General features: G+C 39.1%; 1 protein-coding gene across 1 annotated transcript in view; it reads right to left on the minus strand.

The window, feature by feature from the left end:
• The window catches only part of LOC140952148 (E3 ubiquitin-protein ligase TRIM45-like), a 53,644-nt gene that overhangs the window by 2,260 nt on the left and 30,429 nt on the right, over positions 1-20,955 (minus strand). The window contains exons 3-4 of the mRNA XM_073401574.1: positions 975-1,703; positions 209-505 (exon numbers count right to left, since the gene is read on the minus strand). Of these exons, the coding sequence (XP_073257675.1) occupies positions 209-505; positions 975-1,703 (1,026 nt within the window). The remainder of the gene's footprint in view (positions 1-208; positions 506-974; positions 1,704-20,955) is intronic.

The following is a 20,955-nucleotide window of genomic DNA, read 5'->3' on the forward strand; positions in this document are numbered from 1 at the left end:
ATCGACGCTTTGCGCAGCTCGTTCTCTCTTGCGCGGAGAAAACTTTCACTGAGAAAAACGTCTAGGACCAGGGTAGATGACAACTGCCACGTGAAAAGTATCTGCTAGACTATCAATCTCGGAGAAAAGAATGGCGCCCGAAGATAACCGTTAACCTCTGGTCCAAGGCTAATTCATGGATAACTAAAATAAGAATTTGAATTCTCACCATTCTTTTTACTTCGTTCTTGGTGAACTCCGGCAAAAACTGGGCCTCTGGCACAAGCACCATTGAGTACCTTTTTTCGGACTCGAGCGTGGAGACTATATCCGACCTGCTGAGAAGGAACTGAACATCGCTCGGAGATTGGATGGAGGATTTTGCCCGTTGGAGTGCGTCCTCTAAAAATCTTTGGTTTAATCGCAAACGGTGTAGCTGCTCCGATAGGACGGATACCTTGTGTTGATATATACTGGACAACTTATCCATCAAAACTTGCTCTCGGTTAGATAGCGCGGAATGAAGCTATAAACAGAAAAGAAAACAGACGCTTTGTAATATCCGCGGATCTATTCGACACAAACAATTCGGATAAAAAACGGTTGATAGGTGCGTCCCGAGGTGTGTAGTCTGTGTGCAAAGGAAATTGGAGACGTTTGCACGCAGGCTACGAAGAAGCCTTTAACGCGGAAGTTCTTAGGGATTACGTCCGTGTGGGAGGCTAGCTACGAGGTGAGTTCAGTGAATACGTTCAACAATCATGATCCGGGAGCGGCGTACCCTTAAATATCTAGTTCATTGGCCTTAGTTAAGGATGACTATTAACAAATCACTGGTTTCTGCATTCCACCTTGAGATCATTATGTTTCTTTATCTAATTGTTAGCAGAAACTGTTAATAAGCAATAGAAAATTCGGATCATCACTCGTAAGTGGTAAGGAATACTTCTTGCTGCGTCAATGTCATTCACCCCAAAAACAAAGATATGCCATACCTCTCTAAAAAAGCTTTGAATTTTATCACGCTGTTCTTCGCGAGCTTCCTCCATTAAAAGAACTCCTCCTATCACTTCAGTTGCGGCATCTTTAATCTTTTCGACTTGACAGCTGGCTTTGGTGACAAGCGCCTCCATCTCCTGTCGGTATTTTGAAGCAGCTTTAGCTACCACTACACACTTGTGCCCACTATGATCAAGGGCGTAACAATCTCTACAAATAACACGGCCACAATCTTCGTCGAAAAAGCGGAATTGATCGTTATGTTCTGGACAGAGAACAGATACAGAAGCGAGCCGAGGGTTTACTTTCAGTTCCTTGAAGGTAACAACCCGGTGGTCACGACTTGCCTTGTTGCGAGTATGAAACTGAGCTGCAGTCTTGCACATGTTTTCTTTGCAGTCCAAGCAAAAGAACGCCGCTGGGTGTTTCTCATCACAAGCTTCACATTCGTGCGTGCCTGTATGACTTGTATTTACAGCATGTTGTTTGGGTGCCGTTTCGTTCACGATGTCCAGTAATGCAAAATTCTTTAACAGGCCATGGACCCCAGAAGGAACGGCAACTGGATTTCTGCATTTGGGACAATCAATGGTGTTACCACGGAGTAACCTTTCCAAGCAACACGAGCAGAAGCTGTGTCCACAACTCAGCATCCGAGGACATTTGTTTTCGTCATTGTAACGTTCAAAACAGATTGAACACTCCGGTCCCTTGGATGCCATTGTCTATAATAGATAAATAGTGAAAAAAAATTCACATTTAGGAATTTCGAAGTAATTTTCACTGAACGATAAAAGAATGAGAAAAGAGCGATCTCTCAAATTCGGCACATTTTTGTTGAACCTCTTAGTTTAAGGTTCATTCATGTCTTCGTAAGTGTTATCGACATTGTTTTTGCCAATGGCAGTTTTCCTTTCCCAGGGGCGGGTCCAGGATATTTTAATGGCGGGTGGCTGATACCAATCGGCCACCAAACTACACGTTAATTTATTTTAAGTTGTCCTACGTCTGTTCCAAACATGACGATTTAGAAAGGGCAAATTGGAGACAGTATCACTGCAAACTCTTGGAAAGCCACAAAACAGAAAAAATAGAAGCCAATACAAATACCTTACTAACCTAGTCGGCCAAAAGTGAAGACGCCGTCATTCGTTTAGGGTGTAGTCGTGCAGCGCCACAAATTTCTCAAAAACTACACTTCTGTCGATGGTTCTACATCATGCATGGCGATTACAAGTATTTCTATATTTTTTGGGACCCTTGTATTTCCGTTTGTTTTTCCGTTTATCAATTTCTTTTTAAGTGGGCTGTCCTAAAGGGGGTGGCTAGCCACCCAATCCACCCCCCCCCGGATCCGCCCCTGTTTCCCCTGGACTTCGATCAGTTTCATAGAGAAACCATAACATCATACACAGGGAACCGGGAACGCTCTATAAGATTTATTTAACTGTGTTCCAGTAACTTACAAAAATAACTTCAGTGTCATTTACATGCTAACCTATTTTCAAACTTTGCAACACTTTTCCGACATGTGTCCCCGGCTATGTCAGTTGAATAGCCTCAGTTCCAGAGACCGTGAAAACTGAAACTGAAAAACTCGCAGGGCCTGGGGAGAGAGAGGTATGCGCGAGTCTTATTTTCCGCCTTAACCTGTATTTGCGACGCTCCAATTATCTGAGAGATTGGCACAGGCTACGGTTGACAGGATGCTAGTCTCTTGAAACTTCGTTGAATCGTTTCAACATTCCGACTTGAATAGGGTTTTCCGATTTAGCGGAAGTTCTGCGGTAGTGGAACTAGCCAGTTTCAAATGAGTTCAATTTCCAGCCTTTCTACACGTGAAATTCGTTTAACGCCGACTACTGTAAGTAAATTGCTGGGTTGTTTATAACTTCACTTTACGAGACCAACTGCAGCGCTCAACTTTATATTATTCTTGCAAAGTTACATATGATTCGATTCACCAAGAAAATCAGGATTCAAGGAAGTAATTTCCATGCTAAAGAGGACGAGAAAAAAAATGGAATATTCCCCTTCAGCCCCCAACAAATCACGGCACGTAAATAGTGCAAGCAAAAATCACTATACACCGTGAAAGTCGGGCTTTGCACTCTCAGAAACAAAGGTGCTGAAGTATGGAAGGTGATAATGTTTCTAATGCTGGGTTTTTATACGGAGCGTGGGAAGAAGGTTTTCAGCCTATTCTTTCTACCATCAAAACTAAGCAGGTACTCAGACTAGTTTGTTTAAAACTTCATTTTTCAAGTAGCTTAAAATGCGTGTTTTTCCAAAGAATACACATGTAACATATGTGCTGCTTTGTTATTCTTTTGTTATTCAATAAGTTCTCATATATGAGGCTTTCTTCTGCTATCCCGCACCTTTGCGGGAACTCATGGAATTTCGCACCAGTGTCAAAACATATTTGCATTCGGTTAGTTAGTTGGATTGCACCAATAACTATGATTGCACATTCTACCGTTTGTATAAATTTATTGAGCTTTTGCCACAGTTTTCAACCCTCACCCTAACCCACAAAATGCACAGAGTCGAATAGATATCCACAAGTAGACAAAATTGCGAGATGCGATGCCTGGAGACTTCCCGGAGTCTTCCCAATCTGTAGGAGAGGAGATATACAATGTTGTCCCTTTTCTGTTTATAAATTATCTTATCAGTATATGGCTCTTGATGAGACAATGAAAACGATTCTTATTTACGTTTGACGTAGCAAATATAGGAATAATCTGCGATCAGGCCTCCCAAAGAAAATGGGAAAATCTAAGGACCGCCCGTGATCGCAGGTTAATGAAGAAAGATTAGGTATCGTGAGAGATTCCCTCCCTGCCCAGGATATCATCCAGCAGACAAAAGCAGAATTGTTTACTTTTTTCCTTGTTAGCGTATGCTTTATCTCTTTTAAACGACTTTTAAAAACCGTTAGCATCGAGTGTGAATTTATTTGCAGCATACGCGTATCGGCCTAATTCGACTGCTAGACGCAAATACTACAAATGAATCCTCTTGTTTTAGAAAAAATTTACCGAGCATGTTTGTGCTCATTTATCCTTTTACGAGCCAGATATTTTGCATAAACAATGGCATCATGCAAAGATTTACTTATAGCCAAAAAAATCTAGATGACCTTTTACAGTATAATGGTATCAATTTCACATCTCGGAAAAATGGCTCGAACTTCCGCTAAATCGGAAAACCCTATTAATAAGATGCAAATTAAAATGACCTAACATGTCCATTAGTTCTTTACTCACGTATGTTTGCTGCCTATGCGATACACGCGACAAAATCTTTTTAAAATAGTAAGAAAACTGGTACATTATAAAAGCCTGAAGTGTTCAGAACAGTCAGTCGGCTGCAAGCACTTTGATTTAAAATCTTTTGATTGTTATTAATGACTTGAGTCAAGTCTAGCTAAGTCTATCCAACGCAATGCAATACAAAGACTAATACAACGCGTGATAATGCAAGAAATATGCCATTTGTTTTTTGCCTGAAATATAAACGCCTTGAAATGAAATACAAAGCATAAATTTGATGTAAGGCTTACATCTGAATAATAAAGCTATCAAGATTTTATCCTTAGACTCGACTTGATTGTGATTTCGAATCATCGAACTGTATCGTCGAGCTAAGCGATGGTAGAATAGCCTCGAATTAGTCTATACTAATGATTATATCCTTGGCAATATTTAAATTACAAGTTGTATGTACCTTAAACGAGGCGTACCTCACACAAGGCAGAGGGTATGCAAAATAAAATCTTCTTGCGAAGTAATTCCGCCTGGTCGGAAAGCTACGGTGGTCATGTGACAACCAATTCAGTGCGGTTCCTGCCGTCAGCCCCGGAGGGTTATATAAATTAATCAACAGTATTTTTTAAAACTTCTTTGTATGGTTTCAACATTCCGACTTGAATGAGATGCAAATTAAAATGAACTTAGTTGTCCATTAGGCCTAAATAGTGGGGGGAAAGGCCTAAGTCTTTCAGGGTAAAATCTATTGCAGTTATTAATAACTTGACGAACTGGGAACCTCTTGTGTCACTATCCAACGGTGCGATACAATGCAACGCGTAAAAATGCTAAAAAATGCCATTTTTGCTTAAAATAGCGCCTTGAAATGAAAAACAAAGCATATATTTGACGTTAAGCATACATTTAAATGACAAAGCAATAAGATTTCGAAACAAATCATCGAACTGCATCATAGAGCTATGCGATGGCAGAAAAAAAGCGTCAATAAGCTTGAATTAGTCTTTTGGAATTAGTCTATTCTACTGCCTTTTAATACAATAAGCTTGTCCTTGGCAAATACTTTAAATAAAAGTCGTACGTACCTTAAATGAGGCAGGTGGCATGAAAAAGGAAACATAGGCGTACGAACCGGGGGGGGCGAGGGGGGCTGCAGCCCCCCCCCCCCCCCCCCCAAATTTTGGGCAACTCAGTTTTTTGGGGCAGCAAGAGAAAATTTGGACAAAGCCAGCTTTTAAAGACGTCTCCATGGTTATTTGATTATTTTGAAGACCTGAATATTAACCCGAACTCAGCGTAATAATCCAGTTACATTCACACGAGACAGTGATTACCTTGCATGTGATAAGTAATTTATATGTGTAGTTTTTTATTGTTGGGCACTGTACTGCACTGCACTAGCTGGCATGGGTTATTTCCAGTTGTGAATTGATTAAAATAAACTTTCGCTTCGCATAACTTTCTAGAATCATCTCCACTCGAAGAACAGTGTATGGCAGATTGCATTGGCAGTGGGTCTGAAAATGAAGAAGTGGCTGACTAATTTTCAGTTTGAATTACGAGAAGTATCTGAATTCTTTTAAAGAATCTATCGTTAGGTTTAAAATTATTCGCTAATTTGGTAAAGTAGACCGAAATGTTTACAAAACCGCTAACAAGAGCGCCTTGATACGTACTAATCAAATCCCTCTTCCTAGCAATCGGTGCAAAGCTGTCTCCACGGTCTTTCACTCACGTTTTTAAATAGATTAAAACTACTATGAGGTTAAATTACATGTCAAAAGCGCTTAGTTTTCTACAGATAACGGCCAAACATCAAGATTTTCCTTTTCTTACAGTATTTCTTTCGATAAAAACTTCACCCCAAAATATCTCGATAACGCTCTGACTTACAGATTTTGCTTAAACTTCACGAACATCGAGGCGACCGTACTGGAGAAAAAAGCTCCTGTGAACGATTTTGTAAGGTTCCCAATGCCGAGAATTATTGCTGAAGTAAAATAGGTAATGGCGTCACTTCGTTGCTATGACAACTCCGATGTCATTGCAACCCTGATCATGACAAATTTTCATCTTAATACAACTGTGGTGGCAGTTTTTCCAAATGCTTGTTTATGGCGACATAGTTTATACTCAAACTTGGTATTGACCCTGAAAACTAACTGTATCAAGCCATCTTCATATGCCAGTACGGCCTATGTTGTTGTAATACGGCCCTCCTTTCTTTCCGACTCTTTCGTAAAAATTTGGGCAACCTGCGAGATTTTTTTGGGCAAATGGTTTACCGCCCCCCCTGGCCAAAAATTTCCCGCACGCCTATGACAGGAAACCTTGTAGCTGAATGCAGGTCCGCCTTGTCGATCGGAAAGCCACGTTGGTCATGTGACAACCAATTTTACCTTTATTGGGGTTATCAGTTCATGCCGTCAGCCTCTTTGGGGGGTGGGGGAGAGAGTAGTCAACAAACGTTTTTACGGGGAGGCTCATCCTGGAGGTCATCCTGGAGGTCGAACCTCCACTAACAGTCACCTCTATACAATAGGCACTTTTTTGGTGGCCAGTCCATGCATTGACTCTTGTTTAAACCTCTCTAAAACGGCTACTTGCTTCCGTCCTCAAGGTGGCCGTTGTGGAGAAGTTCAACTGTACACCATTTTTGACTAAAAAAAAACCCTTCTGTATACCGTCCATTGAAAAATGTTGCCCCTTAAACATACCTATAAATAAGAATAAAACAGAAAGTCGTTTTCGTATAACGTGAAATAAATTACAGTGATGTAGCCATCCATAAGGAACCGCTGTTCGAGGCATTTTATCAAGACCTTTCAAATACTTAAAGATTTTGTTACCCTTTCAAACACTTCAACTCGTGAATTCCTTACCCTTTGATATCCTTGAAGGGCGATGCCCCCCGTACCTCCTGGGGGCTTCAGCTTTCTGTCTTGTGAAAAAGGTAGCTTGCTATATACTCCAACAGGAATGCATCGCAAACAGCGCTTCGCAATCTTTTTAATAGCTATAGGAAAGCAGCTTTAACTTGTAATCAAAGAAAACGTTAGATTGGACACTTCAAATAGCGCCCTTATGGCGAAACGTTAGGGATCTTTGAGGCATATACAGAGGCGGATCTAGGGCGAGGGTTGAGGGGGTTGCAAGCACCCCACCCCCCACCCCCCTTGGGAAGATTTCAAACTTGTCTGGTTACCCATGTCTATCCCTTTCTCATACCAAAATAATATTATAAGTTATAATATAAGTTCCAGTCCAATCGATCATTACAAGAAGACTGTAGTTATTCCTCTTATTGACTCCTTAATTATCCAAATGCAAGATCGATTTTTTGACGAAGATCGCCACGCCGGCCATCTGCTTTGTCTCGTGCCATCGATTATAGTAAATAAAGCACTGCAGCTGGATCGGATGAAGTAAAAGGCATGTTGTTCTGGGAGAAAAACATTCCATTTCTCAAATCGCTTGGAAATGAGGTACGTGAATGGAAAACACTCTGGCAGTCAGATAGGGAGCTTCCAACAACATTTTATTAGCATTTAATGTTTGCGATTAAGATGCTTTACCAAACATCTATCACCTTCTGGTCGTTGTCTGCACCCTACTGATCACAAGCGCAGAAGCTGAGCGATTTTTTTCACTGATAAAATGAATCAAGACCTGTTCTAGGTCAACAATGGAGCGACTCTCTGATCTTGCAATGATCGCTATCCACTACTCCGAGAGTAGTTCGAGGTTGACGGGATATTCGAAGCCTTTGTAAAGGCTCATCTAAGAAGGCTCTTTCAAGCTAGTCTGTTTGATTAAATAGGCGGGTAACAAAGAGACAAACAACTATCATTGTTGCAATGTACTCTTTGTCCTTAATAATTGCGTCAATAACAAAATGCTTGAATCTGATTGGTTCTTAACAGCCCATATTAATAGCTAAATTTAGCTACTGTAACTCGAAAAACTGTCCGATTTGACCTGTCCGATTACCAGGATTAACTGTAATCGGACAGTTAAAGAACTAATAAAAATCAAGATTTGCTACTGCCATTAGCCAATGAAATTTGACCACATAGCACATGATAACCAATCAAAATCAGTAAAAAATAGTGACCAGGTAAGCTGTCCCTCTTCAACTGGAAAAGAAAAATGGATGAAACTAACCAGTCTGGTTATTTAGTTGTTTACATTAATAAATATTCCAAGACTGAGATTTTCGCATTTTGTTACTGACACAATAATCGGTGATAGGACTTCGTGTCATACAATTCAGGGGTAATTGGGCTCATAATTTCAAATCGGCCGAGCATGTGAAATTACTCGCCAATTACTCCCTGAATTGTACTCTGGTCAGTCCTATTACCATTACTAATAGTGCCTCAAATTTCTCTGAAACCAAAATGAAGAAAATCTACATATTCAAACATAACCCTAACCCTCTCCACCCTCCACCCTCCCCCATTCCCTTGGCCCTGGGACGTTTGCCTTTAACTCTCAAACTTACAACCCCCTCTTTGAAAAAATCCTGGATCCACCCCTGAACCCAAGTGCACTTCCCACCATAAAAAAGCCTTTAAACCTCTTTTTTTTCATAGAATAGCGATGCAAATAGCATGTTACCCTCTGTCGCCTTAAGCTACAAATATGCATTTACTGTTACAAGTTTTAGCATGAGCGGAGACTGAGGAGATCCGCTCTGTCTTCAAACTCCCATCTTCAGGAAATTATTTCTTCCTGTCAATGGAAGAAATTGAAATGGAATTTCTGATCACTATTTGCCTAGAAAGAGACAAAACTGCCCAAAATGTCAAACTTGAAACTTGATCTGAATGGCAACATGATTATTGCAGTAATCTCTTAATCTCTTAATACCAACTGTCGTGGCTTTGATTTCATTGGAAATACCCAAAGAGACTCTCAGTTTTAGAAAAACATGAAAAAAAAGACTTATTGAATTCTAACTTTGGCAGCATGTAACAAAAAGTGACTGTAAACCAAACAATGCATAATTATTTTAACTTTACCTTTTAAAGGATGCCTTGTAGATATCCCACCTCCTTTTCAAGTTGAGCCATTTCCATTTCAAATTCAACTGCTGATTCAGTTTCAACGTTAGTCTTTTTTTAAAATCTTTCACTTCCTTTCCATACTCTGAGGCAGCTTCAGCAAGAGGTAAACACAAGTGACCAAAATGTTCAAGAGCGACGTATTCCCAACAAACTGCATGACCACATTTCTCATCAAAAACCGGAACTCATCGTTGTGTTTTTGGCATATGAGGGAGACAGAAGCAAGGTGAGGGTTTGCTTCCAGTTCCTCAAGGGAGACAACTTGATGATCGCGACTTGCCTTGTTGTGAGTATGAAACTAAGCTGCAGTTTTGCACATGTTTTCTTTGCAGTCAAGGCAGCAGAAATTTACAGGGTGCTTCTCACCACAAGCTTCACCATCATGTGAGCCTGTATTACTCCCAACATTTTCTTTGGGTGTGTGATTCACAAGGTCCAATAATGTAAAATTCTTTAACAGTCCTTCCACTCCAGTAGGAACAGCACCAGGATTTCTGCATGTGGGACAATCAATGGTGTTACCATGGAGAAGTCTCTCCAGACAGCTTGAGCAGAAGCTGTGTCCACAACTCAGAAGCCGAGGACATTTGCTTTGGTCATTGTAATGTTCAGAGCAGATTGAACACTCTGGTATCGTCGATGTCATTGCCTAAAATGAATAAATAATCAATAATTTGCACAAATGAATAAAAGAGTAAGTTTAATGAAATAGTAAAATGAGAACAAAAAAGAAGGATCATGCAAATTCAGCATGTTTTAGTCAACTGTTTTCATTGCTTTCATCAGCATCACTGTTCAGTTGCTGGTACTCTTCCCTCCCCAGTATTATTTGGAGGAGCCTTTCAACATATTAGTTGGACAATGTTATTGAAAGAAGAGATAGAGAAAAGGACATTAAGAAGATATATGACGAACAAACATGGACTGAAGCACATACAATACAATACAATACAATAGTTTATTGACACTCCGAGGCACATGAAGCAAATATTAGAAGTCTTAGAAAACAGATGCAGCTGCTCACTTGATCTACAGCTCCATTTATAAACCTACTGATAGTTTACAGCTGTACATCAGATATAAAAGTGAGTCAGTCATTTTACAAACTAAGTAACTATGACAAAGTTAAAGGTACCTTAAAATGAGCCTCTAAGACAGTTACATTGTACCCCATAAGGCAGGAAGTATGTTCTATTCAATAAAATTTTAAGACTACCTTAAGAGTACCCATAGCTGACTTATAAGTGTTTTATCCTGTTTCGTATGATGAGTGGTGGGTACCCAAGTGGCTGTTGTATGCAATTGGGCTAGAAACCTTTGCCTGGTGGAGGTGGTGGAATTTGATAACCATAGTCCTCTAGGGGAGGGGGTTGGGGGAAGGGAATTAGGTGCCCATGCTTAATGGGGGAATCCTAACCAAAGCCTCTGTTTCATGTGAGATGCAGAGGCACTGCTGACCAATTTGAAAGGAATAGATTGGGATGTAAATAAAAGTAGTGACTTAGGAATTTAATTAGGCATTCACGCACATATTTTTGCTCCCAAAAGAATCTAGGGGAGAGGCTCAGGAGGGGGGGCACCCCCTTATACTGAGGCCCAAGAGGCCAAAAAATTTTTTTTGTGAGACTGGCCCCTAACACCGCTCCCCCCGCCCCACCCCACCCCCTACCCCTTATCTCAGGGTCTGGATGACCGGGCCCACCCCCACTTTTCTGAAGAGCTGGATCCGCCACTGTAGAGGTAGAAGCACTTTGACTTTTGCTGATAAAATGAATGAAACGTTCTCGTGTTAAGTCGATCCAACCAGGCCGCTTATAAATACAATAAGCTTACAACATGCTGAGCATATGCTAGACATAAACTGTATCTGATTGTTTATTTACGAAAACTAACGGCTCAAACTGAAAAAAAGAACCATTTTCTTAATGTAATGCTTGCATTTAGAAGCCAAATAATAAGACAACTTGAAAATCAAGATTTTCCAAACAAATGTAAGCTTAATTTAGCTAAATGTGACGGCGCGGGTACGCATCAGTGGAGACTATGATCGAGCTAAGCGAGCGGAGAATAAGCGAAGATAAGCTGTACCTTGTATTTCGTTAAGTAAAGAAGTTATACGTACCTTAAGTGAGGCAAAAAGCTCCATAAAGCGAGTGCAAGAACTTCGTTGACCATTGTTACCGCCATAGACTATTATGGTCACGTGATGTGATAAACTGTTGCTCTTGCAGGGGAGGGGAGAGTGGGATTAAAGCCTGAATCTACCTTACCAATCCTTGGGGAAACTCGTCTCCAGTATCTTTACCAGCAATGGGTTATCGGTATGCGCGCAAAGAATAATAAAAAAGCCGTATTGAGCGTTTTAACAAAAACCTCTTTTTCCTCAATGAGAAAAAAAAAACGGGTCGACTAACACAAATCCACGTCGTGCGCAATGCGTCCAGAGGTGTATCACGATTGTCACCTGAACTGATTAAACTACGCGAGGAAGCCGTACCCACGCAGGCCACAGATGCATGAGCTCGGGGGATCAACAAAGTTTTATACGGGAGGCTCCGCCCAAAGGTCTAAACCCCTTTTTACTATTTTTGACAGAAAAGGTACCCTCCCGTTTACCTCCTATTGCCGACAAATGGTACCCGTTTCACATACGTAGCCAAGAGAGGATAGCTGACCTTGCTTAGAACTCTGCATCCCTTTAAATTGTTGTAAATGCACCGTCCTTGATACATGAATAAGTTACAAAACCAAAAAATTTTGGCGACTTTTTCACTGGTAGTAAAATGCATCTGTTTGTCCTTTTTTAGCCTTTTTACAGACCGAAGTGACAGATTTCCCTACCCTTAGTGTATACTTCAACTAAAGAAATGGTCACCCTTTCATATTCCTGAGGCCTAAAAAAGATACCCCTTTCGGCGGAGTCTCCCCGTATAGGCAAATACTAAGGAATAATGTATCTACTCCGCGGCAGATGATATTGTCAGCTCATTAAAACAAAATTTCCAAAAACGTTCCAATTTAAAAAACAACTAGTGCTGTTTCAAAAATAAAATGTCCTTTATGTTGTAAAATGACAATACTTTGGATAAAGCAGTCGCTATTAGCTTTCAAATAGAACATATTCAGAAAGACAAAAACCTACACAGTTGAAAATTGCTGAAAGAAAGAAGAAAATTACCTGTGCAGTCAGATATGAAAAAAGCAAGTTTCTCAGTTCGACAAGAACTTGGATTTGGAAATGCAAGCTTTTGTAAACATAGGCACGTTAAACGTGCATGAGCTATTTTGAATGCTTCAGTGTAACTTTAATGCTCCAGTGTAACCTTACCAAGAGTGATGAATCTACCTTTTTCCTCCTAAATGTAGACTGGGTTTTTGTGCGAAATTGGGTATTGCCGTATATAAATGAAAACGCAAAACGCTCAGATGCGTAGATCCTCATGCTATATATTCATTTTCCCCTGCCTTTCCCTGTTACATTTGGTGCAAGTTAAACAGATTATTAAAGTAAAATAAATATCTACTCACCAAACGTTGATTAGAAGGAAAACTCTAAGGTTTCCTCGGAGTTTCTTAAGCCAAAATGTGACTCATCGAATTCGAGCAGTTAGGAAATACCAGGATTCTTATCATTGTGGTAGATGGTTGCATCATCACAATTCACGAGGTTTTCACGTGCGCTTCTACTCAGTGAAACAGTCGTTAACTCCAACAACTTATTTTTTCATGTTTTAAAAGCTATTGCTTCTTAAAAGACAAGAGCCTTTTTTAAGGCATTGGTTACAAAACGAAACAGGTCTTAATATGTTCAAGTTACTATGATTATTGTGAAAAGCCAATCTGCATGAGATGTACAGTCACACATCTGGCACGTGAAAGTGTTGGACTTTACCCCCTTTCGTTGTTCGTACGTGAGGGAATTCGAGTTATCAAACGGTAATCTAGTAAACAGAATTATAAAAATAACTCATGCACACAATTTGCACGTGAAGATGTTGGTCTTTGGCCCTATTACAAAACGCAAATTGTTTACTACAAAATTTTCTCAACGATTTTAAGAAATCACCTCGGCTTCATTACAACATCTGCAATTAAATTATGTTTCATGCCATGTCAAGGTTGATAGCCTAAAATTTATTAACGTCCAAGAAAATTATCAAACTGCCGAAATATATTTCTGCTCATATCATGTTACTCCACTAAATAAAATAGTATCTAATTATTGTGTCAACTAGCTTCTTCCAATTGTATTCCCTAACGCTATTGCTTCTACTTAAGTTACTCATCTTTACTAAAAAAAATACGTTTCAATAACTATAATGCTTAGTATGCAGGACGGATGTATCATGTTGTTCACTTATTATTATTTTTTTGTTTTGCCGGAACGAAAAAAAAAGGTCTGTTGAACTTTGTAAGCGAGAGAATAATATTTTTAAAGCTTGTTTACAGAATTAACAATACTAGGTACAGCTTAAAAAAAAAATAAGCTGCCTTTCAAACTTGTAAAACCACATTTTATAGACAGCACGCTTTCAAATTAAAGTCCATATCTAAATATCAATTATTGCTTCACTGGAAGAGCTTTGAAAATATATGATCTTTTATACTCTACCTTGAAGCGGGTGAAACACAACTCATAAACACGTGCGTTGTACCGTTCGCGATAGCCGAATCGGTCACAAATGTCTTGAAGCAGCATCCACACTAGAATATGGACCCTTAAACACCTGCATCACTATTCACAGCGTTTGAATCATGAAGATATTTTATGTAATGCTTCCAAACACCTGTACCCGTAATAAAAGACGAAAAAACTGTGAAGGATCAAGATGGCGGTCTCAAAGTGCCCTTGTTCGACCTTTACCAATGCCATGTTTAAATAGATGCCAAGATCTCATTGGTTCCTAAGCATCAACTCATAGTACCTTCAACCTTATTGGCTCTTGCAACAAACATCCCAACATACAAAGCCACAAAGATACAAAGCCACAAAGATACATACGCTCACACCACTGACATATGAGCTATTTTTTCAAAATAGCTCAAAAAGCCAATCTGCATGTGATGTACAGTCACAGAGCTGGCACGTGAAAGTGTCGGACTTTGCCCCCTTTCGTCGTTCGTACGTGAGGGAATTCGAGTTATCACACAGTAATCTAGTAAACAGAATTGTAAAAATAACTCATGCACACAATTTGCATGTGAAGATGTTACAAAATTTTCTTAAACGATTTTAAGAAATCACCTCGGCTTTACTACAACATCTGCAATTAAATTATGTTTCATGCAAGGTCAAGGTTGATAGCCTAACATTTATTAACTTCCAAGAAAATTATCAAACTGCCGAAATATATTTCTACTTATATCATGATTATTGTGTCAACTAGCTTCCTCCAATTTTATTCCCTAACGCCACTGTTTCTACTTAAGTTACGCATCTTTACTAAATAGAACGAAAAAGGTCGGTTGAACTTTGTAAGCGAGAGAATAATATTTTTAAAGCTTGTTTACAGGATTAACAATACTCGATACAGCTTTCAAAAAAATAAGCTGCCTTTTAAACTTCTAAAACCATATTTTATAGGGCGCATACTTTCGAATAAAAGTCTATATCTAAATATCAATTATTGCTTCACTGGAAGAGCTTTGAAAATATACGATCTTTTATACTCTACCTTGAAGCACGTGAAACACAACTCATAAATACGTGCGTTAATACCGTTAACGATAGCCGAATTCGGTCAGAAATGTCTTGAAGTAGCTTCAACACTAAAATATGAACCCTTAAACAGCTGCATCACTGTACACAGCGTTTGAATAATGAAGATATTTAATATAATGTTTCCAAACACCTGTAGCCGTAATAAAAGACGAAAAAATTGTGAAGAATAAAGATGGCGGTCTCAAAGTGCCCTTGTTCGACCTTTACCAATGTCATGTTTAAGTAGATGCTAAGATCTCATTGTTTCCTAAGCATCAACTAATAGTACCTTCAACCTTATTGGCTCTTGCAACAAACATCCGAACATACAAAGTTACAAAGCCACAAAGATACATACGCTCACACCACTGACATATGAGCTATTTTTTCAAAATAGCTCAAAAACTGTTTTAATTGATACATAGAACTAATGCTCTAACTAAAGCTGGGATATTTTACCAGCTACATTTGACAACACTGCCGAGGGGCAAAACTTCAGCGTAACTTCCACCGAATTTCGTTCAACTGGTCAAGCGCTACTTTGAAGCGAGGCTGCAATGCATCATGCCACCAGCACACAGGCCCAACAAGACGGACTCCTTTCCTACGTTTCAGGCTAAGAATAAAAAGTATGTAGTAAGAATAGTTTGTGGCTTAGTTTGTGGTTTGTTCGCTACTCCTGACCTTTCAGGGGCACCCAACGTCAATTTTCGGAAAATATCTGTTCGGAAGACGGTTTGAGATCTTGAATTTTCGGAACATTTTTTGTGAAATTTCTTGCTTGCCTACCTCTTCTAGGATTTTCGAACATCTAAAAATTAGTGTAATTGCCCATTTTTAACGGATTTTTACCCTAAAAAGCTAACCTAGAATTTTCGGGAGCCTTTTTTCTGGCTGAAATTTTCGAAAAGGTAAGTTTTGATCCCTATGATTTTCGGATCTCGAGATTTTCAGCTAGGAAATCCGAACAGATGAAAAATTTTTAGGGGATAAAAATATGCCTATATCTACCGTTTAAATACTAAAATACGTTTAACAATGCTATGTTTAATTGGTTTTGAACTATATTCTCGTTGGGTGCCCCTGACCTTTGCCGTAACAGGTCACAACAGACAAAATACCATAAACAATCCTGAAACATTTGAGGAGGAGTTCACGTTTTTGCGGTCCGCAAAGGGCAGCTACCTATTTTTGTCTTAAAAGCGTCTGAGAACTCGAATTGTCGGGTAGTTTGTTTGGTAGTTTTGAAGTTTGTTTCGCTGTTTTACCAGTTCCCAGTCCCCGCCGGGTAGCACCCTATCTAGCACTAGCACACTAGCAAAGTACAATGGCGGCCAAAATTTTTTATCCGATAATTTTGTGAGCGCTAGAAAGTGAAAATCTATGATTCTTTCTGAACACGCTTTAAAAGGAAATGGCGATAAACTTGTTAAAGAGTTTCTTAGCACTCTTGAATCTGCGACCTCTTGGTTAGACATTTGTATGAGGTTGGCAGTCGAGCGTCGGACGCGAGCCGGTGCGAGGAACAGTTTTTAAAAATATTTTTTTGAGATTTTCTGTAAAGCTGCCGGTAAGTTACTAATTTGCTTGTCATGTCAGTTGCAAAGTTAAGTACTGTGGGAAGTTAGCGAACGTTTAAGTGAGGATTTAAGGGGGAGACAACGTTCTTTCATTTTCGAAGCACTGTCGTTCCGTGAGCCCAACCAGTCATTGTGTATCACGAGCACAATCGATGAAATCTTGTCACGAGGAGGCAATTAGTTTCAAAGCGCCCTAAAGAATCAACTCAGCAGAGTCGTTTTTAGCAGATAACCTTCCTGTTGTAGTTTACTACTTTTCCTAAGGATGTGAATGGAAGGCCTACTCTGGGACCTAAAGTCGCCTAAAGTCGCCCAAAGTCGCCTTAAGTCGCCTAAAATCGCCTTAAGTCGCCTAAAATCGCCTTAAGTTGCCTAAAGTCGCCTTTAGTTTCCTTAAGTCACTAAATCATTCAAATCTTAACGAGGTTCAAATTGTCTTGTAGTTATTACTTTTTTAGTTTTCTATTTCCAGAATGCATGATTTCTCATAAAGTGTATAATAACCCGTGTTCAATAATATTAGCCACAGACCCACCCCACCCCCCACAAGAAAACTCCCACGGTGACTTAAGACTCATTAATTTCTTCTCCAGCCCTCTAATTTATACATTTAATTACTTTACACAATTTACTACACGTAATAATTAGTCGTAAGCAATAAAAGAATAATCATTCCTGTATTGTTTATGCAAAAATGACAACATATAGTACACAACTTTATCCAGTCACTTGTACAGGTATTTTATTAATTTCATCCGGGAGGTTTGTCTCATATTTCTCAGTAAAAATATTGTTTAAAAAGGCATTCAAAGGTTCAAGTTCTAGCTAAACTACATTAAACAGTGTGCAAAGAGAGTAGACAGAGTAGTGTCCAGGCAATAGCCCTGGGGTACTGGATTTTATGATTGGGCTAGTGAACTGCATTTTTAACTTGCCTGGCTGGCAAGTAAAGTTTAGGGAATTCAGATTACAGAAGAACTGTAATCAGTCCCATTCATAAAAAAAATTGGGGTTAGTCAAAATGGCTTTCAGGCTAGTGTATGCTAGGCAAGCTGTAAAGCCGACTTTCTTTGCACCCTGAACAAAATATAGTTAAAACTCTTTTCTACTGCTTTGTGAGAGCCCAACATTGAAAGACATTTCAAGTAACTAAGATCAATACAGGTAGGTTGAAGGGAGAGAAAAAAACAATTATTGCCGCCACAACATTAAACTAAATTTTCTGATAGTTAATACAAGTCTAAAGGTCAATCGAAAAAAGTGTCCATGTAAATTACCGACCCAGATTTTAAGAGCAACTAATGATAAGTTTTTTCTCCGGCACACAACCTCTGATCTGTATTTACCGTCGAATTATATCCGTCTATCATTGACAGAAACACAATCACTCTTATAAACTTGAACACTTAGCTTAGCTTGTACAGTCGTCTCTTTAGGTCTTCCCTTCCAGACAGAAATTCAAGCTTTGTACATCGAAGGTGCGTAATACTGCTCTTTGTTTAAGTTGTCGTGATTGCTCCCTGCCAAACGATTTGATGTAATCGATCATCATTGATGAAGAACGTAGAAAAGCGAAATAATACTGTTCTTTCCTCCACGTTATGGCCGCCCAGAAAGTAGTGTGTTTTGATCACGTGACTAACTGGTCTGGAGGCGGGGAGAGGGCGGGACCGAGAAACCATGGAAATTAGCTTGCGACTGAAGTGGAATTCTGGGAGAAGCAAAATGGCGGATAGAATGTTGTACCTCGCGTTTTCGTATAAAGATCTCCTTTTAAATGGAAATTTCTGACATAATAATGGAAACGTTTACACTTGGTACTGCCATCGGTTTAAACATGACGCATAATGCTTCCTTTTGTGCTGAGAGCGTAAACGCTGCCGCGTGGAACAGACCGAGAGAGGTTGGTTGAAGCTAAGCTTAGTTGTTTACGCTTCTGCTGGTGCATAAATGCACTCATGAAATCAACCCGACTGGAAAGTTTCCAGAGAGACCATGGATAAGAGAGTACGGTTCACTAGCGAAGCAAGTATTTGGAAGTGTTTTGTTTGACTGAGACAGGAAAGGAGCAATATGTATACGGCGAGAACTACAAACTTTTTGTTTTGAATTCAATTGGAAAAACATCCTCTTAGCCAAGCGTGTGGGGACAAACATTGGCAGAGCAACTGCCAAGACATACAATGGGGATCGTCATTTCCATAATGTGCGATATCGATAAGTGATTTTAGATGTTTTAAATTAATTACTTAAATGTTTGTTGTCAAATTATCAAAAAAAGACACTTCAATATAAAGTTTTTGCTACAAACCAGCTCACAGTATGTTACAGAGATGTATTGAAATACTCTACTTTTATGGTTTTATTTTTTGGAAAAAGAAATGCAGGAACCATTGATTTTTTGTCCTTTATATTATGAAATAATGCATTTTAAAGACCAAGAGAAAATTTACCCTTTTGGTTGCTTCTAACTCAGATTTTGTCTCTGCTAATGTAATACTAAACCAACACCCTTGATATTAGCCCTTGATATTGTGCCACAGATGGAACTAAACTCTGGGTCAAGTCCATCTGCAAAACAGTGGCAAAATCCTAGTTCTGGGCCCCCTGTGTGTGTATCAGGATTAGAGAACATGCCAGGACTGGACTGTTAAAAATGCCATTGTCCATTTGCCAATCATGTTGAAGGGAAACTCAAAATGCTGGTAATTCATTTAGTGCATCAGGGCCCAGAACAAGGATATTAGAGCTGCTTCACGAATGTTACTAACCACGGTTAGAATACACCTGCAACACAAGCTACCTTGATATTTAACGTTCAAAATATTAGGTAGCTGAGATTGTTGAAAATTTGGAAGACTAATGTAGATGTCTTCAAGACTGAATTAACTTATGCTACAACATTGTGTCCCTAGAGAGGTAGTGTTATCAGATTGTGATTTTGTATATGTTGTAGTTCATTTTTATTTCAGTTAATTTTTATTTTTCCATCGTTTCTGGGTATGGTTATGTATGCTAATGAATTTAAAACAAAGGGAAACCAAAAATTAACTGAAATTAAAAATTAACTGCAACATATTGACACTAACATGTAACTCACCTAAATGTCACCTTTTTCTCCTTAAGTCGCCTAAAGTCGCCTTAAATCGCCTAAAGTCGCCTTAAATCGCCTTAAGTCGCGCAACATTTTGACCAAATTTTCCTAAAGTCGCCTTAAATCGCCTTAAGTCGCCTAAAATTACGGCGACTTAAGGTCCCAGAGTAGGCCTAATGGAGCAACGAGACGAACAAACAGAATTACAATTGAGGTCATAATTTGCCCTGGCAAAGAGGCGAATCAGAATGAAACAAGTGATTTGCTTACCGAGGTGGGAAAACTGAAATAAGATCTTCCTGTTCATTAAAAATACTTATTTGCATTGACCTTATGAAATAAAAAAATGAATACAACAGCAACGAATATCTACAGTTCAGGTACAATTTACCAAATCGAAGAAGCTTTCTGAAACCTTTCTTTTAAATATGTCTTTATTGTGTATTTGTCAGTAACAATCCAAACCGATTTTGGAGTATGCATTTTATATGCAACCTTTCATTATACAGCGTTTATTTAAAAAAATATACCGATAATATATTAGTGAGGTACATAAATGCTTGTCAGGTTATTGATTAAAATCTTTGGGAATTCATTGCTTGCATTCTGCTCTATGTTTTTATTTGAAACTAATTCTAAGAATAAGCAGGTTCCGAATTATAAGTCACACATAAGAATAAAGCTCCTCGTCACGCAACGCCCCTAGCTTTGCGTAACGAGACAAAACTCTCCCCTTTTTTAATCTTACAACCTTGAAGACCATTTGATATCCTAAACTGAGATACAATATCTATTTACTATCGTTCCAATCCCTTGATCCTTCTACATGGGGCTGCACTTTACTTCCAATACGGAACCTCTAGTTTAACTTGATAAATGTCGTAAATGAGGTTCAGTGCCAAAAACGCAATATTCAGTATGATTAACCTACGAAGATACTCCTCAAAATTGAAAATGTCTACAATTGTACCTGTATTTAAATGCGAGAATAAGACGGACCCAGATCCAAAATATCTTGATTGTCAAACTTCAACAGTATATTTGAAAGCCTTAAGTATCGGAGACATGTGCGGCGATTGCACAGGAAATCAACTCAGCATGCCATGTTAGATATCGTTGATGCAATCACTAGGAGGCCAATATAAACCAAGAACTATTTTCTTGCGGTATCATTATTGACCTCAAAAAAAGCTTTTGACATCGTTTACCACATAATAATGCTAGACAAACGTAACACTTACGGCTTTCTAGGAATCACCAG

This window comes from Porites lutea, chromosome 11, assembly GCF_958299795.1.
Source record: "Porites lutea chromosome 11, jaPorLute2.1, whole genome shotgun sequence".
NCBI classification, from domain to species: Eukaryota; Metazoa; Cnidaria; class Anthozoa; order Scleractinia; family Poritidae; genus Porites; species Porites lutea.